Source organism: Sinohyriopsis cumingii, chromosome 8 (assembly GCF_028554795.1).
Source record: "Sinohyriopsis cumingii isolate HCF-2022 chromosome 8, ASM2855479v2, whole genome shotgun sequence".
Lineage (NCBI taxonomy): Eukaryota > Metazoa > Mollusca > Bivalvia > Unionida > Unionidae > Sinohyriopsis > Sinohyriopsis cumingii.
The window spans coordinates 80,474,973-80,497,797 of NC_142968.1; the positions used below are offsets into that span (position 1 = coordinate 80,474,973).

Sequence of the window (22,825 nt, forward strand, 5' to 3'; positions counted from 1 at the left end):
ATCTTTATATGCCTGTAGCTATGTATGCCTTTATCTTTATATGCATATAACTATATATGCCTTTATCTTTATATGCCTTTAGCTATGTATGCCTTTATCTTTATATGCATATAACTATATACGTCTTTATCTTTTTATTTATATAACTATGTATGTCTGTATCTTTATATGCATATAACTATGTATGCCTTTATTGTTGTTGTTGCTGTTATTGTTGTGGGGTTTAACGCCATTTTTCAGCACATGATAAGCTATACATGGTGGCCAGTATTAATGGTGGAGGAAGAACCCGGGAAGACCCCACTACCTCATGCATCCGAGGTGGACACTCTAACCACTATACAACCGGAGTGGTTTGTATACTGTTACTGAATCACTCCTATGACCTAAGTGGTTAGAGCATCCACCCTGGCAGAAGGAGGTCGCAGGTTTGAATCTCAATCGAGTCATACAGAACTTATAAAAATGATATTAACAGCTGCCTCATTAGGCACTCATCATTAAGAGGTTAGCATTTGGACTGGTTGGCCTGGCGTCAGGATAATGTGACTGGGTGGGACATGATGCTACATGTCTGCAGCATGACGCCCCAGTGCTAGACCTCACTATGAACTGCCACACTGCAGATACTGTAGCGTTATGACTGAAAAACTATTAAAGCTAAGTTAACAATCCAAATCACAAATACACACATATTGTATGCCATTAATTTTATATGCTTTTATCTTTGTATGTCCAAATCTGATGGGTGGCAAGGTTATGGTATATTAAACACTGCGCAATCATGATATAGATTTGGTCAAAGTTTCATAAAATCTCTCCAACTGTTACAAGGTTATGGACAAGACAAGCAAAATTTGATAGACTGATTGATAGACAGACAGACAACATCATACCATAATAGATCTAATTAAGACATGCATATCAAAATAGAGAGGAATCAATAGATTTCTGATCAGCCCCATACCTTTTCAGTCACACTACGAGCATGCTCGGCAAGGCTCTTTCTTGTGATTGAGTCACCAGGATTAGCCTGCAGACTGCCAGCATCTTGAACCAGCTGTATGCAACACTTGCCAAGATCCTGTACAGCACTACGGATACGACTAGCAACCTGAAGAAAAATAAAGAAATATAGGAATATCACAAACAGCACATAGGATAAGTACCCAAATTTATCAACATACAGTAGTAGGCTTCAAACAGATCATAGGTTAATTACCACAATTACAGGAATATCAATATACAGTATTAGGCTTCAAACAGAAAATAGGTTAATTACCAACATTACAGGAATATCAACATACAGTATTAGGCTTTAAACAGATAATAGGTTAATTATCAAAATTACAGGAATATCAATATACAGTATTGGCTTCAAACAGACCAAAGGATAATTACCAAAAATTACAGATATGTCAAGATACATCATCTTTGACTTCAAACAGACAACAGAATAATTACCAAAATTAAAGGAATATCAAGATAAAGCATTATACTTCTTTTAAACCAAAGGATAAATAAGAAAGTTACTGGAATACTTACTTGTGCACACCACAAGAAAATTAGCAAAATTACAGGAATATCAATACACAGCAATAGACTATGCGAACTAAAACTTAACATTTGTTATTTTTTCCTCACAGAAGGATTAAAACAAATAATCAGGTATCACTTATTGCAAAATTCTTTAAACAGATTTTTGGCTTAAAAAACCTGATTTGAATAACTTGAAATGTAATTATTGTGCTGTTTCATGACATTATCTTCTCCATATTCAATTACCATGCTTCGTTTGACTCATCATGAATTGTTTACCTTTGATACAAGAGACTACATGATGCTTTCTCAGTAAAGAGTTGTTATCTTGGACAAATCTTATGATAAGACTATATCACAATGGAATATAATAACGCAGACCATTTCAGTAATCATCCCTGACGGCTTCTATAAAACATGTTAGCTTATTGAATGAAATTCAATTCCCTTCAGGGTTTATCTATTTTGAGTAGAGGTGGCCAGTATCAAATGGTGGATTAGCTTGATTTGTACAAACTTGACAGACCTCCATGGAATTATGCTCTGTTACATTCGTTGAAGTTGGTCTACTTGTTTTTTCTGAAACAATTTGAAAATGGTAATATTGATGTGCAATGTACCATGGATATGGACAGGACCACACCATATTTGAATCACTTTGAATGCTGAGCCAAACCTTCAGGCTAAATGAAGATCCTGGAGATAACTGATTCAATATCAACAGACTATTACGCTATTGCTTGTATATTTGCATTGTACAGAATCATAACCATTTAAATGCATAAACTTCTTAAATGTTTGTCACTAAAATCAAAGAATAACTGACGACTGAATAAAAAAAAGAATTACATATCTATGTTCTACACAATGTGTAAAAATACATTTTTGATTAGTAAAAATCTGTACCAGCTTTCAAAATTTAGGTGTTCAACTATTATTACTATGCAATCTTGTCTGTTATTTCTAATTTACTGGTCCCAAGCAGGGTCCAAGGTGTATGTGTTTACCATGTTAAGTAGACAGAAAGATCAAATGGTTTCACTAAAATATCTTCACTGGTTCAAAAGTTATACCCATACATGGACAGATGTCACTCATCTATATTTTCCATTGCCATTAAGAAAAACTAGAAAAATATCATAATATAACTTTGAAAATGAAAGTAAAAGAAGAATATGTACATATTGGTTGTACTGCCACCTCTGCATATTGCTGGTTATACACTACCATTTAAAAAATTAAGTTCTACAATGAAAGATGAAGAACTGCAAAAAAGCACAGAAACGTAAACCCTTCCAAAATGTAAAATACAAAACGAAAGACAAATGTCATTAAACTACTTTAAAATGCATATAAAATAAATGATAAAAGAAAAAAATAATCTCTAAAATGAAGGGTCAAATCTTATTAATAATTGCTGAAGGATAACTAGAAATTTCAACATGGAACAAAAATGAGCCACAACAGTGTCAGAGAAGTGACCTATAGGCAAAACTTAACCAAATAAAGAGCAAGAAAGATGGACAAGGATAACATTATATGCCAGATGGACAGCAGGAAAGATGGACAAGGATAACATTATATACCAGATGGACAGCAGGAAAGATGGACAAGGATAACATTATATGCCAGATGGACAGCAGGAAAGATGGACAAGCATAACATCATACCGAATAGACAGCAAGAAAGATGGACAAGGATAACATTATATGCCAGATGGACAGCAGGAAAGATGGACAAGGATAACATTATATGCCAGATGGACGGCAGGAAAGATGGACAAGGGTAACATTATACGCCAGATGGACAGCAGGAAAGATGGACAAGGATAACATTATATGCCAGATGGACAGCAGGAAAGATGGACAAGGATAACATTATATGCCAGATGGACAGCAGAAAAGATGGACAAGGATAACATTATATGCCAGATGGACAGCAGGACAAGGATAACATTATACGCCAGATGGACAGCAGGAAAGATGGACAGGGATAACATTATACGCTTATATCACATTCATTATACAGCATAAAACCTCCATTTTAAAAATGTACCGATTCTTACATCTTGATTAGAAGCTGTGGCAGCTGCTCCTCGAGAATCATTAGCCAAAAGGTCAAAGTCACGGGTTAGTTGATTGGCAACAGCACCCAGCTCAGCAATGTTTGATGCAGACTTTCCCACCTGAAAATGTTTTGAAAACACTGAAAATTGTGCATAAACCTTCAAATAAATGTTCCTGTAGAAAATGTTCATAGAAAACTACTGAAACATCCACACACGACTTATATCTAGCATGAAATAATCCTCAAATAGGATCTATGTGCTGTCAATAACAAAAATGTAGCAAGTATTAGATTTTTATACAGGAAATTAAATTCACAAAAATTTCAATCATCTTACATTCAAGAGTTATTGGTTTTAGGGCAGTTTAATATAATTTTTCAGCACATTATAGGCACATTATACTTGGTGGGGAAGACACCAGGAAGAACTACCAACCCACATCAAAATGTTGGAAAGCCTTTTCACATAGACACATTAGTCAAGCCGAACCTCAGAACTCATTCAGATAGATGAGTATGTGTGAGTGATCTATATAGGACACACCGTACTAATTGTATGGAAAAATGGGAACCACTCAGAAAATTGGTCAACATAAAATAGAGTATATATGGGGTTGGCTGGCCAGGATTGGTTAATTATATGTTATTTTTTTTAGGAAGAAGAATCTTTTGAGAGCTTATCCTAGTTGTAAGTGGAAAAAAAAACAAACAGAGACATTGTTTTATTGATGGAATTTCAGTCCTTTAACAGTCTTGAGTTTGGAACACTCATTACTAAAATTAGCACCTGACTCTTTGGTGCGGAATTGAAAGCTCATGTTGAAAACACATGCAGGTCCAGAAAATGCTGCAGCTCATATCGTTTTCTCTACACAGAAGCTGACATCCAGGTTTTATCCGTACTGATAAATATAGGTTCGATCATGAGCACTCCGAAATTTTAAGCTATTGAATTTTTAACATTGTGGTGTTTGCATAGGTTTACTATGGGAACTGAACTAGTACCATGAGTCCTACAGACAAGCACCTTTGACTACATGGCCACCCAAAGCCCCTGAAGCACAAGAAGCAACATAGTATGTACAGTAGACTTTCGATTATTCGAAGTCTAGGGAACTAGAAGATAATTCTGGAGTTTGAATAACTCATGGTCATGAAGGTGCATATGCACATCAAACTGAATACGTTTCATTTCTTATATGTAGCTCTTCTTGGTTTGTTTCATGAAAATGTTATCATATCTCAAAGGATGAAACGAATATATTATATACATGTATATTCCACAGAAATAAAACAAAGTAAGTACCATTTCAGTTATTCGTGTATTATGTTTCCTTACAAAGTATCTAGGAAGTCATTTCATTCGCACAGTATAAAACAAAGACAAAAAGAAAAGCAACTTCCTTTAGATTTTATAAAAAATACAGGTAAAGTGAAGGTAGGTTTCAGATGGATTTATAGGATTTTCCAATTTTCTTTCACTAAACCCACTTTACATAAAATTACTACCACCAACTGAATTAATAATGGGGTCATCAAAAGGCAAATCAAGTACTGGATAAGTGACAAACAATAAACAAGACCTGCTTGTCAACTAATCAGTACTCACAGTTTGGACCAACAGGTGTCATGATTCAAGAAATCAGACATGCCACTATGACAGTTTTCACACTTCAAATAATGTGTTACAATTTCAACAAGATTTGAGGATTTTGGACCACTAAATTACTTTAAGTGGATGTACTCGAATAATCAATGTTCAGAAAATAGATGTAACAAAAAATATAAACAAAGAACAAATTTAGCCGGGATGGACAAATAGATAAGATAATATCAGGTACTTGGTTAATAGGAATTCAAAAAACTGAGATTCTGTATAGCAAACACAAGTTACATCAGCAGCCTGAAAAAAGGTTTAAACTTTATTTATTCTATATCAAGTCCAAAACAAGTTTTTCCAACTTGTTCAAACTCCAAAGCTTAGATGCTGGCATAGGATCTTCATTGTAAAGAAAACCATCTGGTTAACTGATGATTTCAGTAGTTCAAAATTTTATTTTTTGAAGGAAACAATTTCTGGAAAATATATTTTGATGCTAAAATGGTGTGATTTTCAGTATTTGCACTTTGTCTATTCATTTATGTCAAGTCTATGTTAAATATGAAAATGTAGTAATATTTATTATGTTATTTTGCCCTGTCCATATACAACATAAAATGTAATAACATTTGCATATTCATCCATGTTATTAAGCCCTGTCCACAGACAACATAAAAATGTAATAATGTTTGTCTATTCATCTATGTTATTAAGCCCTGTCCACAGACAACATAAAATTGTAATATTTGTTTATTAATCTATGTTACTAAGCCCTGTCCACAGACAACATAAAAATTTAATAATGTTTGTCTATTCATCTATGTTATTAAGCCCTGTCCACAGACAACATAAAATTGTAATAATATTTGTTTATTCATCTATGTTACTAAGCTCTGTCCACAGACAACATAAAATTGTAATAATGTTTGTCTATTCATCTATGTTATTAAGCCCAATCCATGTACAACAATAAATGCAATAACATTTGTCTCTTCATTTGTTACTTAACCCTGTCCATATACAACATAATGTAATATTTATCTATCAATCTATGTTATAAAGCCTAGTCCAGGTACAATATAAAAAAATGATAACTAAACTAAAACAGTACATTAAAATCATTAAAACTGAAATCTGCATATCCTTTGTTTGATTACAGATACAGAAATTTCTCACCATGTCCTGTGCTGTGTGTGCAATTTGCTTCGCCAACTTGACCATGTTAGTCTGATAGCTAACAAAGGACATATCATCACTCACAGAGACACGCTCATCAGTCTGAAAGAATAAAATGTAATGGTCAATGATACGTATTTCAAACAGAAATATAGAACTGATGTCACCTGCAAGAAATAACTCATCATAAACCATATAACAAAGAACACCCACCTCCACATCAGTTTGGAAGAAGAATAAAATGTAATGGTCAATGATACGTATTTCAAACAGAAATATAGAACTGATGTCACCTGCAAGAAATAACTCATCATAAACCATATAACAAAGAACACCCACCTCCACATCAGTTTGGAAGAAGAATAAAATGTAATGGTCAATGATACGTATTTCAAACAGACATACAGAACTGATGTCACCTGAAAGAAATAACAAAGAACACCCACCTCCTTTAAACGAGAAGTCCTAGCAAGCAATTTATAACCATATAAAATATTTGACGATTAAACATGCTTTAGTCTCATTCATGGCAAATCGCTTACTCAAAAACCATTGAAATTCAAATGTCACTTATAACAAAAGGCGATACTTTCATTGTTCTCAAACTGAACTCTTTCAGGTATCTGACATATAATAATTTTCGATCCATTTATATTAATGATTGCCTGAAGCTACAAACCTCCGCAAAGAAATGATTTTCAAGACAAAACAAAAAAGTTAAGGATAACAATGTTAAAATACCTCCAAAATATGATAATAGTTATCAGGACTGTTAAATTTAGACATATATAGTACCTAGGGAAGGCAGTTTTTAAAAAATATATGCCCGGGTACTTTAATTCGAGTTCTTTTTAAAGTGATAAGAAAACTGTAAAACTGTAAACCTAAGGGTGAGTACCCCACATCAAAAGTGCCTTCCCTGGGTCCCAGGTATGTTTTACTGGAACAGCCCTCAGCAGTTTTAAACGTTTGTAAAATTAAGAAAAACTTCGCATACCCTGGAGATGGATTTACTGATTTTGTCAATCATGCTGTTAACAACGCCAGCCTGTGAGGCAGCCTCCTCTAGATTTTGAAGCAGGTCTCCAAGTACTTCACGCAACTCCTCAGCTGCCGTGTCAATGTTCTGGTGAGTGTGAACTGCCTGAAAATAGAGCATTAATGTCAAACAATCATTATTTCCTGTACTCTGTGCAAAATAATGCATCCCTCACAATACAAAATGGGCTATTAACAAAAACTGCCGATGTGACTGATGGGATATTGATGTTTCCAGAATAATTCTGTGCCTTCTCATTGGTTGAACGAGGTCACATGAATATTCTTTGCTGATGCAAAATCAATAGTGTACGATGTCACATTGGATCTATTGCAAAGTACATTTGCAATATATGATGTCTATAAGAAAAAAATGAAACTATCAGATTCATTCCAATTTTTTGAATCATTCACATGTATTGTTATTTGTTTCTGTTGCAAGTCTGCAGATGTGATTTATGTTGTAGTCAGATATTTTTTGAGAGGAAAAATATTTGTTTGGACTGTCCAATGGAAGCAGAAAGTGCTCATTATTTGGTCTACAATATTATTCTGGAGCTGATATAAATTATTCAAAGTAATTCTGGACAACGCCATCTAGACAACGTCATGGGTCTTGGAGGACCAATACATTTCTGGTATTGAAATTTATAAGGAACTTTTCATTCACTTAGGACTTTTATAGAACTTTATAGGGATTAGTTTGAATTTACTTCATAATGCTTTAAGTTTCTCTCACATTTTTCGTTTATACCTTTGATAATTAAACGTTTTGTTGAGTTTTGTACAACTTGATGGTTTTGCTTCTTTTCTGTGACTTAAGCTTGTGATCATAAAGCCATAACAATATGCACACTCGATCTCTCCTTCCCCTAAATCCACACATGACTTTTGAATACCCAAACTCCTCCTAATCCTCCAACAACACCTGAACTCTCTCTACTTTCCCTCAACACATGAACCTTCCTCCCTTACACTCTCCTTTCCCAACCTCCACATCTGAATTCTTCTCACCAAAACTCTCCTCAGCCTGTTTGAACTTCTCCTTCAGCACATTTATTCTTCCCATCGCTCAACACCCAATTCTTCTCCTCAAACATTCACCCACTCCCCTTTCACTCCCTTAACACTAGAACTTTTCTCCCCCTTCCCAAATCATTTATAGAGAAAAGCTGCATCTATACCTTTGGATTACCACCTCCCTCCTTAGAGGAGAAAGCAAACTGCAGGGCAGATTCAATAACAGTTTTCGTCATGTCTAGGCTGGTCATCTGTTGTTTGGAAGCTGTAGTCAATGATGCAGTTCCTATAGCACCATCAGCTAGAGGCTCGAAATAGCTTGCCATCCTATGGATCTGTCGAAAAAAAGAGATAATAAACCACTGAACATTTCAAAACTTACTGACAAAGCTTTTTGTGTTTCAAAAGAAATGAAAGAAGAAAAACATGCTGATTGACTTAATAACATAGAAATTGTGGTTTGTATTTATAATGACACATTTGAAACAATAAACATCTAAGAGAAACAAAATTAACTGTTCTAAACTCATCACATACATGTATACACACACTTACTTGGGACAAATTTAAAATTTCAAAACTTGGTTTATCTAGGAAGTCCCAAAGAAGAAATCATCTAAAAGACAAAGCGAATAACCAGTCTGTTGCTTAAGGACTCTAGCATCTATACTGCTTGGCAAACCTGACACTGTGGTGTCAAATGTTTTTGTTCTTACACTTCGAGATTTCTTTATATTCCATAAGTAGAGTCTTTAAAAAATGCCTGCTGAAATGATATTACGACAGTTAGTGCTATTGATGTGGTACTGCCTGATTAGAAAACTGCTGTCTGTTTTCAGATGTACTGGCAATTGTATAAATGTGTATCACTACCAAATCTATCTTAAAAATAAATTATATCTTGAAACAATCATTTCCAGGTGAAATCATAAAGAGCCCATGGCTTTTACCAGTGAATTTAGGTTTATTTATTTGTTTCCACAATTTAAAAAAAAACTATTTACATATTTAGAAATCCCAAAATAGATTAAAGTAACTGCAAAAACTTAAAATGATATGAAAATAAAAATCGGCTTGAAACTCATTTATAGGGTAAACAATATTACTGAAAATCAAATCATATACCATATATACTCACTTATAAGTCGACCTTAATTTTTTAAAAAACGTTTAAATTAATGTAGAGTAGGGTCGTCTCATAAGTGAGATCTAAGGAAAAGAAAATCTGACAATACTTCCGTAGCTTGTAAAGGCAAACTTGCACTGATTTCTTAATTCACAATGTTTTGATAGAGGTAGATAATTAGATAAATATGACCTTAATCTATTAGCATATAAAAGCAGCATTGCTTTGTTTTCCCCAGTGGATAATCCTTTGTGCCATGAATCTGATACTTGTTCAATGCCATGTCGATCAAGGGGGCCCCAAGTGGCCGAGTGGTCTAAGGCGCTCTCCGTTACGGATCACTGCCATCTCACCTCTGTCTGTGTGGGTTCAAGTCTCAGATTGGACCAATGTGGGTATGTAAGAAAGCTTGCCAGTAGCTTCTCGTGGGTCGGTGGTTCTTCCCGGGTTCTTCCTCCACCATTAATACTGGCCACCATGTATAGCCTATCGTGTGTTCAAAAATGGTGCTGAACCCTACAATAACAACAACAAAAATACCATGTCGAATCCGTTTGATCATATCTCGAACTGACACCTGTTCAAATGCAGCAATCCTTTTATGAGAGTTCAAAGACTGTATGATCAAAGTGTCTCTTACAGTCCCCAAGCTGAACTTCTACATAAATAGTGGACAGGTTTATGAACAGTCAATGTTCTGTCAATTACACTGTATTGCTAAATTTGGTACTTTCATTGATATTGGGAAAAGAAAATGAAATGTGTATGATGGAGATTTTAAGTTAAATGTTATAGACTTTGCAGAAAAACAATAATAAGACTGCAGAATGTGAATTTGCTGTTGGAGAAACAGCTGCTGACTGGTGCAAGAAAAGTTGGTTCTACATGATACTGCCAGCAGACATCTTATGAAAATTCAAATGATGGAAAACCTTTATGCAAATTGGGAGCTTGGTTTGAATTAGTGGGTTCTAAAGCGGCATGTTTTGGGCACATTTGATGCAGTGTGTGAAACAGCATTTGCGCCAACATCAAACATACCAAGCTGTAATACCTGGTGGCACCATACTGGATCAACAACTAGTGGATGTTTACCTAAACAAGCCAGGGCCCTGAGTGGTCAAAAGTGCTCACCATTAAGAATTACTGCCATTTCACCTGTCTGCATGGGTTAGAGTCTCAAGCTCAGCCAATTTGGGTACGTGAGAAAGTCTGCCAGTAGCTTCTAATGGGTCGGTGGTTCTTTCCAGGGTTTTCCCAGGTTCTTCCTCCACCATTAATACTGACTGCCATGTATAACCCACCTTCTGCTGAAAAATGACATTAAACCCTATAACAACAACAACAACAATACAAATGTATTTATTCTAAATTGGTTTTGTAATTATTTTTCCTATATCTAGGTCTATCCATTTATCCACTTTGACTTGTTTATTTTTCCTCATGTGCAACTCTGACTCAAGGACTAAGTGCAACCCCTTGCAGATGGATTTGCCTTGCAAAAAAGCATTTGGCTTATGCAGAACCAAAATGTGTGTGTGGATTATAGTCAAACTGATTTATAAGTGAGTACATACAGTAAGCAGATTTCTGTGTTTTCAACTTATGTTAAATACTGACATTACAGCTAAAAACTGTCATTAGCTTTTCGATGACATTGTCAGCTATAATGTTATATATTGTAACAAGTGCCATATTTTCACAGAGAATGGTTTTAAACCCAATTTATTTTTGTGATTAAAAATCATTAAGTTTATTAAATTTAGTCTACTCTTATTCAAATAAAAACTGTACAAATAAGAAAAAAAAACAGAATAGAAATTTAGATACACAATTTAAACTGAAAAGAAACATAAATAAATTGTTTCATTCATGATACCTAACCTGATGTCCGAGGTTCTGAGGCTCTCCCTTGGCGGCATTTCGTATGGACTCAATACAATCCAGGATCTCTCGAGAACAGCTGATCATCTGCTCTTGGTATGACTGAAATAATTCAAAACCGTCTCATTATTCTGACCATATGCCTGAACTCTCCCATTTCCTCTTCCTTCTTTCTGTCCTTGTTCCCCAGTACACTATGCAACAATTTATTCTACTTAAGGCCTGAACATTTTATAAATTGGAACTCATGGTTAGTACCACCCTGGAGTTCTTTTCAGGAACTTTTCAAAAGACTTCCAAAGGTTTATGCAGAGTATTTTATTCTTTGGAATAGTGATTCACATTTACTTTTCGAAATGTAAACACAACTTATTCTAAGCTGGGTAACATTCTTGTCAAATTTGTCATCAATTACATTAATTAACACTACAACAAAATGATGCAACTCCTTCTGGTAATAAATTTTATCATACATCGTTTAAGCCAATAAATTTAATCCAATTGTATTTATTCATTATTTTGGGAAAATATTTAAGTAACAAAACTCCTGAAATTAAAATGTATTATTATATCCTTAAGTGTGAAATATAGAGACTTTCTGGTAAAATAACTTTCATGTTTATCCCATTCCTTATCTTCACATATGAAACATATATCCTTATATTTTCAAATGTGAAAAATATAAGATTTCCCATCATGCCATGCGATGCTTGATTGTGTATGTCGACAAAAGTTGTACCTGAACAACAAAATGAGTATTATGTGAGGTAAAACAAATAAATAGAAACTGCCTTACATTCCAGACATGGAAATTAATCTTTGATCAAGAAATCTGACCTGACTCCATTTGCATCTCTACGAAGTTATTTCCCCTTACTTCCTTCACAAGAGTGACAAACTTGCTGTGATTAATTGCTTTATTGGACTTGTTTGTTTTCAGAAAGGGTCAAATAATTCACAAAATGTAATTTACTGCAACAGATTTGGACAAACAAAATAACACCTTTCTTAAGTCACTTATATTTATGTGATCAGGCCATGAATTTACGAATGGAGTGGGGATGAGAGCATGTTTTGCCAAAGAGTGAGTTTAATCTTGTAAACTTTGATTCTGAAGCAATTTTAGTAGACAATATAAATTTTCTTTTGCTACATTAATACCAAATATATTTCAGCTTGGGGTAATCTGTGGCTTCAGCACTCATAAAAATATCATGTGTTTGGTACCACACAATGAAATATATCTGGTAGTAACGTAAGAAAAGAAAATATTCTCTATTTATCTGATTGTATTGATTTGAGAAATCCAGTTTTTGGGGCATAATTCTCATTCAGTTTTTAAAAAAATCCAAGGCCTAAAACTAACTTTATTTAAATTCAAATTTGAAATGTGTTTTCAGGGTAACCCTTCAACATCAACAATTTTTCAAGGTTATATAAAACTATACTGTGGGATGGTTGGGGGGGAGGGGGGCTGGAAAAGTCACTTGTCTCAATTCAACCAACACCAACACACTCATCAAATAAGTGATCTGATGGATTTCTTGAGGCTTGTACTTTGTCCAAAATTTCAAATGAAACAACAAACATGACGCTCTTCAATGGTCTTTAAATTCAAAGCTTGTACCAACCCAGCAATCCAAAACAATTGGTACCCTACAAATAAATATGTATCTCAGAGAATTTCATTTTCTTGCACTTTTCTAAAACCTAAAAGTACATCTGTTAAAAAGGTGCTGTTTGCTACAACAACTGTCAAACAACACAAGAAAATTATGTGCATGTATTTGTCTGCTTGTCTTTATCTCAATACACAGTCCACATACTTACAACAGTAATTAAGGCAATTAAGGCAAAATTACCCTAAGAGATCTCTCTGTACGAGGAGGCAAACTCTCACTAAGCGCTGCCAGAGAAGCTTGATCGAGTTCTCTAATGGCACGGCCTATTTTTTCCACTGCTATATCACATTCTTTCTGGCCTGGTGCTGTATCTCTGCATGAAGAAAAAAAAAACAGAACATATTACATGCAACAGAACATTCAGTCACCTAATAATCACCAAAGGGATATGAATCTCTTTGGACACAACTAGATTTGTTTGGCCAAAACCTGACCAAAGAGTTATGAATCAGAGCACTACTAGATCTTTGTTTGGACAAATCCTGATCAATGAGACATGAATCTGAGCACAACTAGATCTGTGCACGGCCACATCCTGACCAAACAGTCATGAATGTGAGCACAACTTGATCTGTGTTTGGCCAAATCCTGACCAATGGGATATGAATCTGAGTACAACTAGATCTGTGTTTGTGAAAACGTCCCTCCACTGCAGACCCAATAAAATCATTAACTTTTTTTTTAATGCAATAATTTCCTATAATGGCAAGATGATTAAAACTGGGTCATCTACATATGCACACAAGCATGCCTACCAAATTTCATTTGCTTACCACAAGTGGTTATTTTTCAACTATACTAATAAGATTTTCACTAACAACACTTAAAGTATCAAGGTGCAAAAGGATCATGAGCAGTCCATTCCATGCCCAAATCCACCACATAGTCACTATAATGGCATGGCAGATTTTGAAGATCTTCAATCAACAGACCTCAATGACCTTAACCTTTGAACTAAATTTGCTGTGCAGAAAATAATTTCGTTTTAGACTTACCATGACCTTTAGACCCAAAAATACTAAATAGTACTCTATGAGCATGCCATCTATAAAGTTTGGTCAATGAGCTTACCCTATAACAAAATTTATTCTGAAAAACTAAGTATTCTTAAAATCACAATGACCTTGAACAGTAACCATATGACTCCAATATCAGTCAACCTCTTCCAGTACAAGGCCTCTATAAACTCTGGTCAAACTACATGGTCTAGAACTAAGGTTATTATGCAAAAAAACCATTTTTCTTCTTTCAGTCAGCAGCCTTGACCTTTAACCCACAATTCAAAACACTTCTTTTTTACCCAATGTGTAAACCATCCATAAACAATGGTCATGTTTGTTATTGTTATTTTTGGGGTTTAATGCCATTTTTCAGCGCATGATAGGCTATGTATGGCAAATAACATAATTGCTAAAGGAAGATACTAAGAAAGAAAGAAAAAAAAAACACACATAAAGACACACACACATGCCAAGCCTGGGATTAAAACCTTTGATGATAGTACATGTTCAAAAAGTAATTTTTTTTGCAGAAACCAAAAAGTTTTTACTTTTTCAGCCAATAATCCTGACCTCAAAACACAAAATCAGTAGGCTTCAAACTTGTTCCAAGTGCAAGCCATCCAAAGTATGTACTCCATGCCTATTATGTAGAATTAGTTTTGCAAAACGATTTTTTTTCTTTCACTACATGACCTTGACATCTGAACTCTTAAATCAGCACAGTTGTTCTTTACCAAGTGCAACTCACTTGCAAAGAACTTGTGTCCAGCATCCTGAGCCTCAATAAAAAACAAGGTGCATAGTTTATGCTAGCCTGCAATTGCACATTTGTTCTAACAACATTTCTCTCTCATCAACCTTCTCACTTTTTGCAGTAACTGGCTCAAAATTATGAGTATAAGGTCAAAAGTAAATGCAACATTATAACACAAAGAGGCACCTTGAAGGGATCATTGCTCTAAATGCTGAAAAGAATGTCCAGGAATTCCAGACAATTTTCTTGTTTTTAAATGTCAAGTGTTGTAACCATCCCTTATATTCTTGTGTGACAAGATTTCAAATCTGCCACTGTGGCAGTCATACTGTATGCAAAATTGGCACCATTTTCATTTACGACAACTGGACACTATTAGAAGACTTGTGAAAACTAATGTTCATATGACCATTGATGCAGGAGAATTAGTCACAAGATTTTCATTATGTTCATTGTGGCAGCCATATTTGACATCAGATTGGCACCATTTATTACTATATTGCTGGCAAATTGGGAACTATTTCTGTGAAATTTTTTATTAGTTTGTGCATATTTTTCATAATAAACTAATTCAATATACAGATGACAAACTTTTTACCAAGTTTCCACAAGCTCAGCAAAACAGATGAAAGATTAGTTCATTATTGATTTTTCTCATAACTGTACCCATCAAAGGACTTATGCGTTTAAAGTCCAACAAAACTCTGACCTTATTCAGTGTACAACTTACTTGATGGAAGAGACTAATCTCTTAATGGAGTCAGACACACTCTTAGAGTGGCTAGAGTACAGCTGATATGTGGGTGGATCCTTTGGATTGATGGCCAATTGTTTTGCTGCTTGTAGCATGTTACAGGCACCATCTATCATAGATTTTCCTGCTGTTGTTATTGGTTCTTGCGCTTTACGGGCCTAAAATTGCAAGAAGAAACATGAGACCCAAGTGAACTTGAGATTTCTCACATCTGAAATCTGACTAATAGACGAATACAAGAAGCTGGCCAAGATATCCAGGTCAATTGGATGCTTTCTTTAGAAATTTCATCCAGTGATATTAACTGCATATGTTATGAAACAACCGAGTCCATTTTTTGGCATCTACATCCATTGTTTTGTTTATGGAACATCATAATCATCTGTCCAGTATTAAAAAGCATTAATACCAATGCCTGCTGTCAAATTTGATCCAATTTTGCCAGGAAGTATTTGAAAAGTCATTAAAATGTTTTTCTGTGCATGAGTATCTGAGAGTGGACTGCAATCATTTGAAAGCTTTTTATGCCAGCATGCCTTCTGTCAAAATTGCTTAAATTCTGTAAAGCAGTTACTGACATGAATTCATTTAATTGTTTTTCTATTTTTAGCAATGGTAACCATATTAAATGCCAGGTGCAATAATAATATTGTTTTAAAATATACAGTTGCCTTTCATTTCACCATGAAATTTTGTGTCTATATGTTATGTATCTGCATTAATATATATCCAATGTAAATCATCAATGTTTTAATGCCTTTCCAGTCTTCCAGCAATCCTGAAAAAAAAACGCTAGGATAAAACTGAGAAACATATGTATTTAAAAGAATGAAATTTATATAAATTAATGAGATAAAAATAAAACCTTAAAATGACTTACTTTCATATTCTTGAACAAAAAAGCACAGTCTTACAAACTAGGTGTCTCTTTGGTTCATGTTAACTCTGTCTTCTTAAACATCCACCTCTCTTTTTGCTCAAAAATACTAACAGAAAAAGTACTTAGGCAAAATAGAGGCCTCTCATCAAAGTCATTTTATCATGTCACCATAAATGATGGACAGTATGTCATTTTGGACAAAGTAGGAGATAGAGTGCCTGACAAGGAAGTAAGAAAAATGTAGGAAAAGTTTGAAAACTTTGGGCCACTGGAAAGACTGCTGTCATTTACTCCAAATCTCCATAATGTTGTTTAATAACAAAGAAATAGAACATACTTTCAGAAGCATACATTGTTTCACCTGAAAACAGCATTTTCCTCTGTTATATGACTTTAAAAAAAGTCGAACACCGCTGAGAATGATAATGGTCTATTCAAGGACATGTTATTGCAGGATCTGTGGTAATTTCTAAAACACTGCACTGAAAAAACTGAATGTGCTAAAATAACCTATAACATGTACAAGCCATACTTTATTTCTTCATTAAACTCCTTCTATTGTCAGAAAGTTTTCCCCTTTTTTCAAATGCATGGGGCAATTTTCCCCCAAAATATTCTGTTTTAGAACAGACCCTGGATACAGCTGGTGCCAATGCCAATTAAACTAGTTTAGTGTTTGGAGGGCTAGTACGGTAATCAGATCATAAATAAATGAAAAAACATTCTTTAGCAACATAATTGCATTAGATTAGATTGTTTCTCCTGAAAACAACATTATTGTGTCTGTTATATGACTTTCAAAAAGATGAACACTGCTGACAATGATAAAGGGCTATTTTCTAGGATGTTATCTGTATCTATGGGTGAAAATTACTACCCTGTGTGACTACCCTGGGTCCCTAGTATATCTTTACTAGAACAACACTAACAAGGTTTTCAAATTGAAAATTCTTTGTTCCCCCAAAAATAAACAAATTCGTAAAAGATGTAAAAATTGCTAAAGTGACATAAAAATAGTTTAACGTCCCTTACATATGCATACAAATATGGCCAAAAATTTCTTTTGTTTACATGAAGCAGATTTTGTGCAAATATGGTCGCAAGATTTCTGAGATCGCCAGACAGGGACATGGATGAACAGGAAAAATATCAAGATGCCATAGCTACCAGCAGTGGATGAACACAAAAATAATTATTTACGTGATGATATATGCAGTTTGTTGGGAGTAATCAGTGAAGCAAACAATACTGCCAGTGCATTATGTGATGGCATATCTGGGTCTATCTTGTTTGCAATTGTACTAGACTTACAAGCAAGTAAATATAAAAGGTAGGAATGTCAGTCACATACCACAGGACTGATTTTGGCAGGAAATGAAGCAAATTCGGGTGAGGATGCAAATGTAGTCAGTTCTTCCACGGCATCAATAAGTGGTCTGGCTGCCTCAGCGCATTTCTGTCGATTTTCATCTGTGAAATTGCTGTCCAGGGCCTAAAAATACAAACATAACGCAAATTAAATTAAAACTGTAAGTGAATGCTTACGGAAACCCTCTCCATAAAAAGTGTAAATACTTCACGTAAATTATGGGAAGATAACTCTAAAATTACCAATATGACAAATGTTAATCTTGTATGTGACAGAAACTCTTGTCATGATAAAAATGGATACCAAGTTTCATGAAAATATCTCCAACAGTTCTGGAGATACCGTCCAGACAAGAGTGATGTGTAGATGGGATACGAAATGTATACCAAGTTTCATGAAAATATCTCCAATAGTTCTGGAGATACCATCCAGACAAGAGTGATGAATAGACAGACAGACAGATAGACAAAATTTGTAATTACATTAGGCCCAAGTACGCCTTACACCAGGCTGACATCAGCATACTTACAAAATGCAAAAGTAGCATTACAAAAAAATCTGAATGAATAGGACAGATTCTGAAGAAATTTGTTTTCTCTAGAGCTGCTAACTGCATATGTTATTAAAACAAACAATGGTTTCAAGGATTCTAAAAATGTTACAAGTTTCATTCATATATGATGGTACATCTATACCATTTTACAAATACTGAATGGCCTCTTATGCTATGATGCTTTCTGACCAAGCTGGTAAAATACTAGTTTTGGCCATTAATATCATGGTAGATTATTTTTTTTAAACAAGAAAGAATTCTAGCTAGTATGCTCTCCACCATATTTTGTAAAATTATGTTCAGCAACATTTTAGAAGAAGAAAAAAGTTCTTCTATTTTTAGTAGCAGCAGACATATTTCACAGTAGACTGGCACCTTTTGTATAAAGTTAACAACTATTCTGGCCATGATACTTTCTGTCAAATTAAGTTAAATTCTGCCAAGTGCTTTATGAGAAGACATTCAAAACGGAATTTCTACTTTTAGTAATGGCCGCCATATTTAATGGTGAATTGGCATCAGGTAAAATATCAAAAGTCCTTCATGCCAGAATGGGTTTTTTTCTGGAGTGGTTGAGTGGCATCATTTGTAAAAATCAAAAAGACCTTTATGCAAGAATATTTTCTAACAAATTTGGTCAAATTCTATTGCAAGGTGTACAAGTAGTACTTTCATGTCTTTTCTAATTGTTACAACAGTGGCCATATCTGATGGCAAATCAACCCCTGAATAGGCGTAAAAGATCATCATCATGCCTGCTGTCCGTAAAATTTGGTCAAATTTTCTCAAATGGTTTTTGAGAAGTTGTAAATAGCAACTGTGAATTAAAAATGCATGACATATGACAGACAATGGATTACACAGGATTGATAAAGGACCATACCTTATGGTCAGCTGAATGAAAATGTGAATAGACTACACATTTCTTTAGTACACTGCATCTAGTCACGATACACATTAGGTACCTCAAAAGGTTATGGAGATATTAAGTAAAGAAGTGGTTGATAGGCAGACAGACAAGCTGACGAGTATAAACCCCCATACATTGTCTGCAAGTGGTAATAAAGAACATTCCTACAAAGAATGCTAAGCTGAAAGATGATTCTCAGGTCCGATTCAACTCTCCTTATCTTGATAAACAGTCATGCCATCTCACAATGACAATCAATATTCTGCTGCAATGCCTAACATGTTAATTTATACCTTGACGAAACCCTGACACATTATTCCCATCTTTAGACTTCATGCATGTAAACCCATCAGAAAGACAAGTCTCAATAATCATGTTTTAAACCCACTTAAACAAGTCTTTCATTCTACCACTACCATCTAGTAAAATTTCATCTAAATTTATGTTCTTGTACTTCATAGCAGTGAAAAACAAATAAATGACAAAAACACATCATCTATATGTAGTTGACTGCAAGATATACGGTGCATGTTCCTGTATATTTTTAAAGGGAAAAGAAAATATCTTGAAATTGATGTTGTAATTTAAAAACTAGCAATATCTGGCTGAGATGAAATTACCTTGATTGCCTTGACCAAGTTGGCTGTACTGTTAGCCACATCTTTGGCACTTTGGACAAAATGTCGTTTTGCAACAGGATTGTCTGTCTTGGAAGAAGCTACACGACATGCATTACACAAGGCTGATGTGTGTTTAGCAACAACTGTGGCTGCAGATAATACCTGTAAGAAGAAATAGTAAGATCTATATGTATGATAGTGTATAGTGTAATTATACAATTTACGATGCAATAAACTATATATATATATATATATATATATATATATATATATATATATATATATATATATATAATCTAACAACTTCACTATGTAAAGGATTTAAGTATAGTGCCACATCACACTATAAAAGATAAAGGTCAAGTCTAGCACCTCCACAATGTAAAGGATAAAGATCAAGTCTAGTACCTCCACAATGTAAAGGATTAAAGGTCAAGTCTAGCATCTCCACAATGTAAAGGATTAAAGGTCAAGTCTAGCACCTCTATAATGTAAAGGATTAAAGGTCAAGTCTAGCCTCTCCACAATGTAAAGGATAAAAATCAAGTCTAGCACCTCCACAATGTAAAGGATTAAAGGTCAAGTCTAGCATCTCCACAATGTAAAGGATAAAGATCAAGTCTAGCACCTCCACAATGTAAAGGATTAAAGTTTAGTCTAGCATCTCCACACTGTAAAGGATAAAGGTCAAGTCTAGCATCTCCACACTGTAAAAGATAAAGGTCAAGTCTAGCATCTTCACAATATAAAGGATTAAAGGTCAAGTCTAGCATCTCCACACTGTAAAGGATAAAGGTTAAGTCTAGCATCTCCACACTGTAAAGGATAAAGGTCAAGTCTAGGATCTCCACAATGTAAAGGATAAAGGTCAAGTCTAGCATCTCAACAATGTAAAGGATTAAAGGTCAAGTCTAGCATCTCCACAGTGTAAAGGATTAAAGGTCAAGTCTAACATCTCCAGACTGTAAAGGATAAAGGTCAAGTCTAGCATCTCCACACTGTAAAGGATTAAAGGTCAAGTCTAGCATCTCCACACTGTAAAGGATAAAGGTCAAGTCTAGCATCTCCACACTGTAAAGGATTAAAGTCTAGCATCTCCACACTGTAAAGGATTAAAGTCTAGTCTAGCATCTCTACACTGTAAAGGATAAAGGTCAAGTCTAGCATCTCCACACTGTAAAGGATTAAAGTCTAGTCTAGCATCTCCACACTGTAAAGGTTAAAGGTCTAGTCTAGCATATCCACACTGTAAAGGTTAAAGGTCAAGTCTAGCATCTCCAAAATGTAAAGGATACAAGTCAAGTCTAGCATCTCCACACTGTAAAGGAGGATAGCTTAGTCTAACAATTCTAAATTATAAAGGATTAAAGTCTAGTCTAACAATTCTAAATTATAAAGGATTAAAGTCTAGTCTAGCATCTCCACAATGTAAAGGATTATAGTCTAGCATCTCCACAATGTAAAGGATTATAGCTTAGTCTAATATATCCACACTGTAAAGGATTAAAGTTAAGTCTAACATATCCACACTGTAAAGGATTAAAGTCAAGTCTAACATATCCACACTGTAAAGGATTCTAGTTTAGTCCAACATCTCTATTAGTATGCTACATCTCTTTAATCCACTAATCCTCTAAAGTGTATGTGTGTGATTTGATTTTTAACATAGTTTTAACAATTTTTCAGTCATATCACTACAAAGTATGCAGTGTGGTAGTTAATAGTGATGTCTAGCACTAGGCATCATGCTGCAGACATGTAAGCATGATCCTTTCACTATACACATATACATTTTTTACCCAAGAATGGGCCAGAATTTTACAGTCCAATCCTAAAGTAGAAAAATATTATTGTGACTTTCTGATCCTGTATTACCATGCTCTTGACCGAGCCTTGAAATATGAGATTTCCTGGTTACAAGTAAACAAACATGAAGAACTATGCCATAGCTTCATTCGACATAAAATGAAAATAAGAATCATTCTCTTTAACACAATATCTCGATCTTGTAATGATCTGGATTTAATTGATCTAGCAATCAAGATTACATTACTGTGATTTTATATATATATATATATATATATATATATATATATATATATATATATATATATATATATATATATAAAATCCAATATGCAACAGTGCAATCCTATTCTCTGTCATCCAATATTATTCAATAGTACAATCCTGTTCTTTGCCTCAGTGTTTTCTGTACAGATAGTAAGTCGGGAATTACAACCTGCTGTGTATAAATACCAATGACAACAACATGGCCATTTTATATCTGAATCTTTAATTAAAAAAATTCCAACAAGTATGATTTGATTTAGTTCTGTTAGGTTATGGCACTGAAACCTGTGAGGTTACTTAGTGCAGAGACAATTAGAAAAAAGTGAAAGTTTATCTTTGAGACAAATCATGGTAGTCAAACCAAGCTATTTGTATGGCGAGATTTGAACCCGAACCCTTCTGGTTGCAAGGCTGGCAGGTTAGCCACTGTGCTCCTCAACAAGTATGAAGGTAAGCAATACAGTTGGTGTATTTGTGAGGATCTTTGGTGAGAATAAAATACAAAAATTCTTCACATGACGATAAAACTGAGTTCTTTTTAAAGATGTAAGCATGTGTAAAGAATAAGATTGCAAAATATATAACAGGTCTTATATGAAAGAAATATCACAGCAATAGAAACATTACAGCATATCACAGGTAGAATTATGTCAAAAACATGCATCAACAAAAACAATGAACAAAAACAAAACAGAAAATATCGAAATGAATAAAAACTTAATTGTGATTGATAATAGAAAATTCCGAGGATGAGGATGAGGGTCAGACCAGACGAGGAT

At 34.4% G+C, this 22,825-nt stretch overlaps 1 protein-coding gene across 8 annotated transcripts in view; it reads right to left on the reverse strand.

Moving 5' to 3' along the window:
- Window positions 1-22,825, reverse strand: part of LOC149793960 (talin-1-like) — a 284,989-nt gene that overhangs the window by 91,778 nt on the left and 170,386 nt on the right. For all 8 annotated transcript variants that reach the window (XM_089967893.1, XM_089967891.1, XM_089967887.1 and 5 more), the window contains 10 exons: window positions 19,974-20,135; window positions 17,873-18,013; window positions 15,618-15,799; window positions 13,313-13,445; window positions 11,451-11,552; window positions 8,605-8,775; window positions 7,380-7,526; window positions 6,383-6,484; window positions 3,605-3,724; window positions 968-1,114 (listed from right to left, as the gene is read on the reverse strand). In XM_089967893.1, the coding sequence (XP_089824019.1) occupies window positions 968-1,114; window positions 3,605-3,724; window positions 6,383-6,484; window positions 7,380-7,526; window positions 8,605-8,775; window positions 11,451-11,552; window positions 13,313-13,445; window positions 15,618-15,799; window positions 17,873-18,013; window positions 19,974-20,135 (1,407 nt within the window). The remainder of the gene's footprint in view (window positions 1-967; window positions 1,115-3,604; window positions 3,725-6,382; window positions 6,485-7,379; window positions 7,527-8,604; window positions 8,776-11,450; window positions 11,553-13,312; window positions 13,446-15,617; window positions 15,800-17,872; window positions 18,014-19,973; window positions 20,136-22,825) is intronic.